At 32.4% G+C, this 12832-nt stretch overlaps 1 protein-coding gene across 1 annotated transcript in view; it reads right to left on the bottom strand.

The window, feature by feature from the left end:
• The window catches only part of LOC139502177 (uncharacterized), a 95794-nt gene that overhangs the window by 68807 nt on the left and 14155 nt on the right, over positions 1–12832 (bottom strand). Inside the window, exons 8-13 of the mRNA XM_071291561.1 lie at positions 12504–12686; positions 11120–11217; positions 7903–8101; positions 6962–7148; positions 6594–6694; positions 1078–1254 (exon numbers count right to left, since the gene is read on the bottom strand). Coding sequence (XP_071147662.1) covers positions 1078–1254; positions 6594–6694; positions 6962–7148; positions 7903–8101; positions 11120–11217; positions 12504–12686 — 945 coding nt within the window. The remainder of the gene's footprint in view (positions 1–1077; positions 1255–6593; positions 6695–6961; positions 7149–7902; positions 8102–11119; positions 11218–12503; positions 12687–12832) is intronic.

Here is a 12832-nt window from a genome sequence, read left to right as displayed (position 1 = left end):
TCTAGTTGTGCACTCGGACAGAACCTGAAAAAATGATAGCAATCAAAATCAAAATTATACACTACTTAACTCTTCAAGATTTATACATCCAAACATTCTGTATATTTTGTCCTCTGATCAAGTTCGGATACTTAGACAAACTAAGACAATGATATTAACTAAGCCCATTTGGTTTTGTATCTAGTTTTTATTTTGCTCTGGCTTTTCCTAAGTTTAAGTCTTACGCTAAAAGATCGAACTCGCCAACCTTCATATTGTTTTGTCAATTTAAGCGAAAAAAGATTGACTCTTACAGGTTGTTTTTCCTTCTTGCTAGCGAAATACAAATTAGTGTGAAGCAATGTTCATGCTGTTTTATCATTTATCAAACTTTGCATTCTATAATCTACATGTCAATGGTTGAATTTCAGTTCAAACAAAATGTCGTATAGTTCTTGTTTTTTTTAAGATACTGCAAAAATGACTTCTCTGAAAACGGGATTATATTCAATGATTTTTTTGTAATATGTCCTGTCCTGTAAAAAGACACAGGTTAATGTTTGAACCAGTTTTCTTTAACCATTGTTGAAATAAAAAATAAGCGAACGTAAAAATATCGAAAAACATGTTCGCTTTGAAACGGATGTGAATAACGTTTTGAATTAGTGCATTGTGCTGATTGTTATCAAATGCAATCAGCTGATTATAGATTTGTCTATCAAAATCAATACACGTGACAAGTGTAAGGTGAAATTCGAGTATTATCTTATTTAAGAATGAGCATGAGAAACCTGACAAAGACTTAACATGATGATAGTCAAAGAATTCTATTTTTTTCGCCAGTCTTGATATTTAATCGCCACAATTTTGATATTGTTGCATAATACTGAATAGATGACTACGAGTGGATTTAAAGCAAATTTAATAGTTTTGAACACAAAAGAATCTTGTCATAGCTCACTGAAAAATATGCGATTATTGTAATTGAATCTGTTAAATGTTTTATCTTATAGATGGGACACACACTTTTTTGTTCATACAAACGTCTAGCGTAATTCTAATTAATATTGTGTTGTAATCAAAGTATTGAATGCATACCTCTTCCTAAAAGCGGCAGATGGTCATTATAGTAGAAGTATGTCCCTCCACAATCATAAGTTAACTCTAGGATCTGTTTAGCAGTGATTGTGTCATCGTTCCACTCGACTTCAACTTCGCTACGTCCTATATCGATTTTACAGTCTACAATTGCTGTCACAGTACCTTCTTTTACTTCTATATTATAAAAAAGTCAGATATTACAGTAACCGCTCGTGATTCATTGGTTTTGTTATACTTTAGACATAGACATGGAGAGTAATGTTAGTCAATGTTCAGTCTATGTTCCTACTATCCAGTACTGATAACGAACTTATGTGTTTCAACAATATACCTAATTGTCCGAAAAGCTACGTAATATGCGGAATTGGATCAGAAATTGTCAAGGATGTGCACTACTCTGTTTAATAAGAAGCTCCTTTTAAGACTGTAATAAATTGAAAGTTTGATAACAACGAGACTAAAAAGCTGAAAAAATGAAGGTTCCGTATTCTTGATTTTTTTCGATATTAGCAATTGGAAATTTTACGGAAAAGGATCTAAAAAAAAAATGATAAGGAGTTAGTTTAGTAAAGTCAATATTTGCACAGATTATAAAGTTCAATGGTACAATTTAAAAGAATTTAAGTTGTAAAGACATATGAGAAAAAAGTAAAAACACAAAAGTACTGAACTCCGAGGAAAATTCAAACAGGAAAGTCCCAAATCAAATGGCAAATTCAAAAGTTCAAACACATCAAACGAATGGATAACAACTGTCATATTCCTGACTTGGTACAGGCATTTTCTTATGTAGAAAATGGTGGATTGCACCTGGTTTTACAGCTAGGTAAACCTCTCACTCGTATGACAGTCGCATCAAATTTCATTACATTGTTAACGATCATCTTCATCACTATAAAAACAACAAACGAAGAAGCACAAACAGGCATACATCAAATTTAACATCCTCATTTTGTTTATATTATACGATTATATTTATCTATGTAAAGTCCACCCATAAAGGATGGAAGGTTTTCAGTATTGGTGTAAAATTGCGCGTTTGAAATTCGCACAGGTAGACATAAAATCATTTTGTCGTACAAAGTATGACGGCATACATAAATACAGAGTCAAGTAAAGTAGATATAATAAAAAACATACTTAACAGTAAAAGTAATAATAATGATAAATAAAATAATTGTGTGGTTCAAAGTATGACGGGATACATAAGTACAGTGTCACGTCAAATATATATCACAAAAAGCGTGATTTTCAACAATTTGTCAAAGTCTTGAAACCGTAATTTGGGCAAAAACTAGTGGAGCAGAACGAAACTTAAACTTGATCTGTAACTCATCATGGTTAACTTACATACTAAAAATCAGCCATATCTGAAAGTGTTTAGGAAAAAAGTCCGTATAACTGTGATTTTCAACAATTTCTCAAAGTCCAAACCCCGTAATTTCGGCAAAAATTAGTGGAGCAGAGTGAAACTTAAACTTGATCTGTAAACTCATCATGGTTAACACAATAACCAAAAATCAGCCCAATATCGAAGACGTTAAGAAAAAAAAGTCCGTAAAACGTGATTTTCAACAATTTCTCAAAGTCCAAAGCCCGTAATTGCGGCAAAAATTAGTGGAGCGGAACGAAACTTAAACTTGATCTGTAACTCATCATGGTTAACTCAATAACCAAAAATCAGCCCAATATCGAAGACGTTAAGAAAAAAAAGTCCGTAAAACGTGATTTTCAACAATTTCTCAAAGTCCAAAGCCCATAAATTCGGCAAAAATTAGTGGAGCGGAACGAAACTTAAACTTGATCTGTAACTCATCATGGTTAACTCAATAACAAAAAATCAGCCCAATATCGAAGACGTTAAGAAAAAAAAGTCCGTAAAACGTGATTTTCAACAATTTCTCAAAGTCCAAAGCCCGTAATTGCGGCAAAAATTAGTGGAGCGGAACGAAACTTAAACTTGATCTGTAACTCATCATGGTTAACTCAACAACCAAAAATCAGCCCAATATCGAAGACGTTAAGAAAAAAAAGTCCGTAAAACGTGATTTTCAACAATTTCTAAAAAATTCCAAAGCCCGTAATTGCGGCAAAAATTAGTGGAGCGGAACGAAACTTAAACTTGATCTGTAACTCATCATGGTTAACTCAATAACCAAAAATCAGCCCAATATCGAAGACGTTAAGAAAAAAAAGTCCGTAAAACGTGATTTTCAACAATTTCTCAAAGTCCAAAGCCCGTAATTGCGGCAAAAATTAGTGGAGCGGAACGAAACTTAAACTTGATCTGTAACTCATCATGGTTAACTCAATAACCAAAAATCAGCCCAATATCGAAGACATTAAGAAAAAAAAGTCCGTAAAACGTGATTTTCAACAATTTCTCAAAGTCCAAAGCCCGTAATTGCGGCAAAAATTAGTGGAGCGGAACGAAACTTAAACTTGATCTGTAACTCATCATGGTTAACTCAATAACCAAAAATCAGCCCAATATCGAAGACGTTAAGAAAAAAAAGTCCGTAAAACGTGATTTTCAACAATTTCTCAAAGTCCAAAGCCCATAAATTCGGCAAAAATTAGTGGAGCGGAACGAAACTTAAACTTGATCTGTAACTCATCATGGTTAACTCAATAACAAAAAATCAGCCCAATATCGAAGACGTTAAGAAAAAAAAGTCCGTAAAACGTGATTTTCAACAATTTCTCAAAGTCCAAAGCCCGTAATTGCGGCAAAAATTAGTGGAGCGGAACGAAACTTAGACTTGATCTGTAACTCATCATGGTTAACTCAACAACCAAAAATCAGCCCAATATCGAAGACGTTAAGAAAAAAAAGTCCGTAAAACGTGATTTTCAACAATTTCTAAAAAATTCCAAAGCCCGTAATTGCGGCAAAAATTAGTGGAGCGGAACGAAACTTAAACTTGATCTGTAACTCATCATGGTTAACTCAATAACCAAAAATCAGCCCAATATCGAAGACGTTAAGAAAAAAAAGTCCGTAAAACGTGATTTTCAACAATTTCTCAAAGTCCAAAGCCCGTAATTGCGGCAAAAATTAGTGGAGCGGAACGAAACTTAAACTTGATCTGTAACTCATCATGGTTAACTCAATAACCAAAAATCAGCCCAATATCGAAGACATTAAGAAAAAAAAGTCCGTAAAACGTGATTTTCAACAATTTCTCAAAGTCCAAAGCCCGTAATTGCGGCAAAAATTAGTGGAGCGGAACGAAACTTAAACTTGATCTGTAACTCATCATGGTTAACTCAATAACCAAAAATCAGCCCAATATCGAAGACGTTAAGAAAAAAAAGTCCGTAAAACGTGATTTTCAACAATTTCTCAAAGTCCAAAGCCCATAAATTCGGCAAAAATTAGTGGAGCGGAACGAAACTTAAACTTGATCTGTAACTCATCATGGTTAACTCAATAACAAAAAATCAGCCCAATATCGAAGACGTTAAGAAAAAAAAGTCCGTAAAACGTGATTTTCAACAATTTCTCAAAGTCCAAAGCCCGTAATTGCGGCAAAAATTAGTGGAGCGGAACGAAACTTAAACTTGATCTGTAACTCATCATGGTTAACTCAACAACCAAAAATCAGCCCAATATCGAAGACGTTAAGAAAAAAAAGTCCGTAAAACGTGATTTTCAACAATTTCTAAAAAATTCCAAAGCCCGTAATTGCGGCAAAAATTAGTGGAGCGGAACGAAACTTAAACTTGATCTGTAACTCATCATGGTTAACTCAATAACCAAAAATCAGCCCAATATCGAAGACGTTAAGAAAAAAAAGTCCGTAAAACGTGATTTTCAACAATTTCTCAAAGTCCAAAGCCCGTAATTGCGGCAAAAATTAGTGGAGCGGAACGAAACTTAAACTTGATCTGTAACTCATCATGGTTAACTCAATAACCAAAAATCAGCCCAATATCGAAGACATTAAGAAAAAAAAGTCCGTAAAACGTGATTTTCAACAATTTCTCAAAGTCCAAAGCCCGTAATTGCGGCAAAAATTAGTGGAGCGGAACGAAACTTAAACTTGATCTGTAACTCATCATGGTTAACTCAACAACCAAAAATCAGCCCAATATCGAAGACGTTAAGAAAAAAAATCCGTAAAACGTGATTTTCAACAATTTCTCAAAGTCCAAAGCCCATAAATTCGGAAAAAATTAGTGGAGCGGAACGAAACTTAAACTTGATCTGTAACTCATCATGGTTAACTCAATAACAAAAAATCAGCCAAATATCTGAAGGCGTTTAGAAAAAAAACTCCGTATAATGGTTTGTTGCGGAATGACGGAATTACGGAAGGACGGTAAGACGGAAAGACGGAAAGACGGAATTTCGGACAATAGTTAAACTATATGGCACCGACAACTTAGTTGCGGGGCCATACAAATATTTTTGTCGTTCAAAGTATGATGGTATACATAAGCACAGAGTCACGTCAAATGAACATCTCAAAAAACTAACTTCACAGTAAAAGTAATATTAATAAAGACCAATAAAATAATATCGGACAAACTGAAAGAGTAAAAACAGACGAAGCGACCACCCATCCTTAATATGAAATTACCGTTTCAGTTTAAAATGTATTAAGAAGTAAATAGCAACTCAAAACGAATAAAGTGAGAAAAACACATTACGAACAAGTCGATGAGAAGGGAGGTGCTATCATATACAGATATCACTAGAGGCAACTCTAGTTTTTTGTTATGTTACTATCACTTTAGATAATAATAATAATAATAATAATAATAATAATAATCTTTATTTCAAGAGGGTATGCTCAATTAGTACAAACACTATTCTCCCTTGAGGCCCTCACACTCCACTCACAATGCAATTCACACAATTTCTTCATGACAAAGATTAACATAAGAAAACATAAATCAAAATTGATACGTAGTCATTTAAATAATTCCTGGATTTTCAAGTAAAAACTTAAAGCAGTTTGTTTTAAAAGTATTTATGTTTGACATGTGTCTTAGTGCTTCTGGTAGTTTATTCCATAAAGTTGGACCAGAATATGAAAAAGATCTTCTAAATGTGTTTGTTCTTGCCTTTGGTATATTAAGTAATTTGGTAGTATTTGATCTAAGTTGCATTCCATTTTTATTTGTAACATAGGAGATTTTGTTAGACAAATATTCTGGGACAGATCCATATAAACATCTATGAACATATAAGGCCGTGAGGTAAATTACACGATCAGTAAATCGAAGCCATGATAACTTTTTAAACATTGTATTAGATGGGGTATTATAAGGAAGTTCAAGAATAATTCTAACTGCTCGTTTTTGAAGTTTATCTAATCTATTTGTATTTGATCACTTCAAAACAGCAGAAACATAAAGAGAATAAACCGAATTTGTATACAGGATAAGTAAGTGTTGCATGTTTGTTTTTGTATTACCCGACAAGCAAATTGGTCAGATTCGTGAACTAAAGGAAAAAGAGAAATATTTGGATATCAACTTATTATATGTAGAAAAGTATTTACCGTTTTCTTCAGACACTTTAACTACCGTTGCACCTTCAAATATTCCATGGGACTGCCTTAAGGAAGATTTGGATTTATCTCTTGAAAACTCGATATTCTCTCTGAAAAGCAAACAATTTATATTACAACATAAACTTTAAATCAGAGTTTGATTCTACCGATTAAAATGGAATTGGATCTTTGTATTTACATATATGTTATAGCAATATAACAAACGTACGTTAATCTCAGTTCAACCGAAATATAGTAAATCATGATTCAACTAGATATGGAAGCAGGGGAAAAGGCATGAAACACGTTTTCCTCATTTTGAAACTACAATCATAAAAATGTCAAGCAATTTTTGCAAATCATATTACATTTCTTACCTCATATTCGGAACAACAATCCGCTGAAATTTATGACTGAGATCGTGTTCATTAGACATGTAGCAACTATTACACAAGTCGAAATCTCCACATTCCTTAGATACCTTACTCATACATTTCCACCTAATACCCCGTATAGTATTTGCAGTCTTGCAACAATCACATAAATAACCTTCATGATCAACTCCTGTCAATAAATGTGAGTAAACTATTCGAATTGAATACGAGGAAAGCAAAAGTAAGTTTGTACATATGTATTTGCTAAGTAATTAACGTTTCCCATTTTATTTAAAGATGTCCTTAGAAAAAGGTAAACGTTTTGCAAAAATAAATGTCAAGTGACTGCAATATGTGTACAATGTAGCCGAACTAGCTTTTCGGAACAGTTGAAATTGATGACAGTACGAGTTGTTACCCGACACTTAATTTAATAACGATAACTTTTAAACATATTCAATATAAATCGCTTTCAATGTATAAAATAAAAACTTGAATTCATTGATAAGACACCCACCGACAAATCCATTCAACGAAAATCGGAGGTCAACGTACTGACTCTGCAAAAGAACAGCACCAAACACATCTTTTGAAGATTTTCTGAATCATAATGCTCGTACGTAGTACCAAAGTGTTCATCGGGGCAAAATTTAGTTCGACCGGTTAAAATGACATTTTGATAAACAAATATATAAAGATCACATATGGAACGATTTGGCATATCTATATACACAAAGGGCAATGTTGGTTTCAAACCCATTGACAACACAATACCCTTGTCATTGAAAGATCAGACGAGAAGGCAATTTTTTGTGTTATGTCCATCATGTTCATGGTGAAAAATATCTTCCGTAAGATATCGAAACATAATATCTCCTGTGCACATCATTTACACAACATAGCTAAATTTCTACATTGTAAAACGTTTAGTATAATACCATTACCTGATGGTCCGTTGTCAAAAAGCCGTAGACAGTTTTTTGAAAACTTATATTCTGATGTATTCCCATTATCCCATTGTACTGTTATGTCACTTTTTTGTGTGTCTCTAACCACTTTTGACTTCCTCTTTTGACTGAATCGTCTGTGTTTTAATGTCTCTGCCCGTGATGGTGTATCATCATTTGTCTGAACTTCTCCAACCTTTAGTAATTACAATTCAACACTCGTATATGCAATTAGCATTATATATTCCATTTATCTTAAGCAACAATAACGTATTACTTTAATGTCCCACCTGGTTGAAGTTTAAAAAAAATGTAAATGCATTGACTCTAGATCTCACGGGACTCTTATAACTTGATTTATATGTGCATGTATCTAGAGCGACTTATAGTTGATAAATACCTAATATAAACCAGATTGATAACACACATCTCAATCAGAATCGCAGTCACGATCCCTCCTTTTCAATGTATTGAAGTGATCATAGTTTCAACCAAAAAGACTATAGACGCGTCACATTTTTAATCTGTTTATACATTTATAACATCACCAGGATTAAATTTTTTACAGTTTTCATGCGAAAAAAATGAAAAAAAATCCACCGTTCGGTCTGGGGACACATTTATTTCTGGTGCAAGAACATTGGTACCGTTAATATTATTACTACCACTCGGTCGATGCCTCTGCTGGTGGACTATTAGTTCCCCAGGGTATCACCTGCCCAGTAGCCAGTACGTCGGTACTGGCATGAAATTATGGATTTTTTTGTGTTATTAAAATTTGCTGTTACAAAGTGATAGAAATTATTATAAATTAAGGAATGTATCTCCCTCATACAAAGCTCTGATTCCTTTCACGGATTTGGCTATACTTTTTGGACCTTTTAGATTATAGCTCTTCATCTTTTATATAAGCTTTGGATTTCAACTATTTTGGCCACGAGCATCACTGAAGAGACATGTGTTGTCGAAACGCGCATCTGGTGCAAGAAAATTGGTTCCGTTAATATTATTATCGTCTTTTGATTTTATATACAAATAGTATAACTAGTGTAGATAGTGTACAAATTGCAATTGTTTTTTCTCCACCTTCTAAGTATATTTCCTAATACTTTAGACATACAATAGTAAGAAGGAAAATGAAATTACATATAAGAAAAATTGGAGCCTGAAACTCTGAAGCTGTCAAACAAAATTACAGACCCCCTTAAGGAACTCGTGGGTCTAAATCATTTTTTTTTATTTAACATAGGATTTCGCTATATTTTTCTATAAATGAACTTTTTCTTATACTTAATAGAAAAAAAAAAGGTCAACCTTCATTTACGCTCACAATCTGCCTTCAAAAGTTATACGTTTTTGTAAAGGTACATTTTTTTCTGTTGAACTAATAGAAGAAATAGAGGATATATAGGAATAAAAAAGAGCTTAATTAAAGAAATCGTTCAAATTTGAAAATAGTTTAGTTGAAGTACAGCTTATTTGAAAATTATAATAAAAACTATAGGTCACTGATGAGTTAAAAAAGATATTTCAATTTTAATGCTAAAAAATTGCACAAAAGGGAAATAATTTGGAGCTTTTCCAATGATATCTACATTTCAAAAGTCGTCTGGGGCCAACACAAATTGATTGTTTTGAATGCATTTTAAACCATATGATAAAGTAACAACTACTTAAAGTAATAAATAGAATTTATAATGAAACATCAATGTTTATCTTTTTTTCTGAACTTTGTATACTCTCGAGCCTCCTTAACATTAGGGTATCTGTAATTTGAGTCAAAGCCGATATACTTTTCTATAGTTGTGATCTAATTTGTCCCAAAATAGTGCACTGTATGATTTAGTTTCAATAGAGCAGTTTTGATTTTTTAATGTTTTGATTGTCTAAAAGAAATATACTACGAAGTAACTGTGTTCTCGGGAGATGAATTCAGTTCATGTATATTCTGTACGATGACAACTTACCAGGATATTTTCGAGAGTATTCACTTATCAAATTGAATGAAATTTAAAGATTTTCATTTTTATTTGACAAAGAGTCTGTACAAATGTACAATCTTAGGATTATGCGACTGAAATAAGCATTTTTAGACATTTACATTTTAATGCCTCTTTAATGCCTTCTATCTGACAGGTTTTTATGTTTTGATATTTGTTTTTTTTCTATTCTTATTTCAACGTGTTAAAGTTTCTATAATCATATTGCAATTAGTGTTTATGGTCCTGGTCTAACGATCTGTTTGAAAAAAGTTAAATGTAATGCGCTATGCGCAATGAAGTTGAATTTCATTATGAAGATTTAAAAAAATCTGTAAAAACATAACTTGACAATTATATTTGTACTTGTTTTCTTATAATTCTATGACAACTTTTAAAAAGAGCAAACACTTTTCATGAGACTATACTGTCTGCAAAAAACTGGAGTACAAGCGTATCATGAAATCATAGCAAAGAAATGACAAAACAGATTTGTTATCTAATGAGACTACTCTCCATGCAAGTCACAATAAGTAAAAAAAACAACACCATTATAAGTCTAAACTGTTCATTTATTACGGAGCCTCTAGTCAAACCGAACAGCAAGAAATAAAGGGCTTAAAATTTACTAGAGGTAAATCATTCAAACAAATGTCGTAATCTATATGAAAAACGAAAAATGAGATAAAAAAATGAACCACATAAAAGACTAACACCAACTTAACAATATGTTCAAGTGAAAACACATGCAGTGGGTTTCAACGTTTTAGCAGGCGCCTACCTTCACCCTAACATGAAGTAGGGACGACACAACAAAATATTGAAAGACACAAGTAGGTATAGTTTGATACGTTCGGAGAAATCTTTACTTTTGAATGTTGCTTCACTTTTTTTCTGTGCAGTGAAATACATGTACAATATTCGGGTTTGTAGATTAAACTTATTCTTACTTTGAATACTAAGACCCCTTTAAAAAGAGTATGACAAATCTAAATAGTGCCTAAACGTATGTAAAAAATATAAAATTAGTACGTCAAATAAGGTCCATTCGTCCTTGAATGATTCATATAGCAAAAAAAAAAAGAAACACATGGGTGTAACCTTGTATGAATTATGGATAGAAACCGATTGCTGAACATTTGAAGGTTCGCCAAAAAGTTAAATGAATTATGAAAAAAATCATTATATATGATATGCTTTTCAATATTGAAACTTTTGGCTCAAATAAAACTTACGTTTGTAACTGTTCCTACATATCCATGTCCACCATCAAAGTCTGTATTATTGTCCCATCCAGGACCTCTTACAACTCTTGCTCCCGTTTTTACATTGTCTGCATAAAGAATATATAACAGTAACACAGGTACATATACGTATGATACATATCGTGTATATTTACGCTTTAATGTAATAACTGCTTTAAAAATAAATCTGAAAATACTATGCACAAGTAGCGCTTTGTTTGATTTACCCTCATCATGGACTTTTTAAATACGAATGACTTAAAGCTTTCTTTATCAGGTTATTTGAACTACATTTTATTCATTTCTTTATTATTCGATTTATCTGACGATTTGTTTTATATTTATCTTCACCACGAACAATCTTATCTAATCGTTGGAAAGCTTCGGATGTAGAAATACATGAATACATGAGGAGCTTTTTGGTAAATGTAATGTGTAGAACCAAACTCACCAAAGGTCATGTTTGCCTGAGAAAAATACAAAGTCACAGTAAGAATAAGTTCTTAATTTTCAACGACTATTTGAGTTGAAGTATACAATGAATCAATATAGTATACAAGTATACTGATAATAGGATGTTGAAACACTTGGATCCCGCTAGTTACTGATTCAATGGAAGTAATCGAACACATTTGATAAAAGTCGAAGATCTGAAATGCATTTCTTGATTTACGTATACATTCAACGGGAACGACACAATAATATGTTAAACCCATGGATATATAATTTGTACCTTAAACATACAAGGAGAAAAATGACAAAAAGAAATATGAAAGTCACATTTGTAAAGGCTTCAATGTTAATATATAGATATTTACAGAGCATATTAAGATTCCCGAGGGCTATTATAGCACTAAAAACCAGTGAAATTCTAAAAAGGGTCTTTATAAATTGTCGACTGTACTGATAATGAATAGTATTGCATATGCTGGCTGTAAATTACTATGATTCTTCATGATTGAGTAACCACTCATGGTTGATTATTGAATCCAAATAATTTGTGTATGCCAGGTAGATACATGTACACTTTAGTTGACATTATCAGTAAAGTTGTATTGTAGTATAACATATAAAATAACAATGAATGTACATATGCCTTAAAGACATTTACTGTTATATAACGTAAATGTAAATATAACGGAATTTGATGAGACTGTCATCAAAGTGAGAGGGTTAGCGCTATAAAACCAGGTTTAATCCACCATTTTCTACATTTGAAAATGCCTGTACCAAGTCAGGAATATGACAGTTCTTGTCCATTCGTTTTTGATGCGTTTTGTTATTTGATTTTGCCATGTGATTATGGACTTTCCAAATTGATTTTCCTCTAAGTTCTTGTGATCTTACTTTTTATATTAAATATTTAGCTACTTACCATATGTTACAATAGGCAGATGATCTTCATAATACATAGGACCTTTTGCTGCATCTATTAATTTCAAATCACACTGCCCGTTCCTACCAACACAGTATCGCCCATTCAAATTATCACTCCACGTTACTTTTGCATCAGACCTAAATGTTTCGATTGTTTTATCCAGAAAATGAAGAACTTGACCTTAAAAAGTTACATATAAGGTGGTTATCAATTCATTTTCCAAATATGTTATGTGTACAAGTACCGTTGCAAGCAGCTTATACATATATACATCAATATTAGGGCTTGATAGCCCTGTTTAATTAGTTGATATATACTTTTTTTTC

Source organism: Mytilus edulis, chromosome 13, assembly GCF_963676685.1.
Source record: "Mytilus edulis chromosome 13, xbMytEdul2.2, whole genome shotgun sequence".
Taxonomy (NCBI): Eukaryota; Metazoa; Mollusca; class Bivalvia; order Mytilida; family Mytilidae; genus Mytilus; species Mytilus edulis.
Note: the sequence above shows the minus strand (reverse complement) of the source record. Positions and strands in the feature narration are given on the sequence as shown.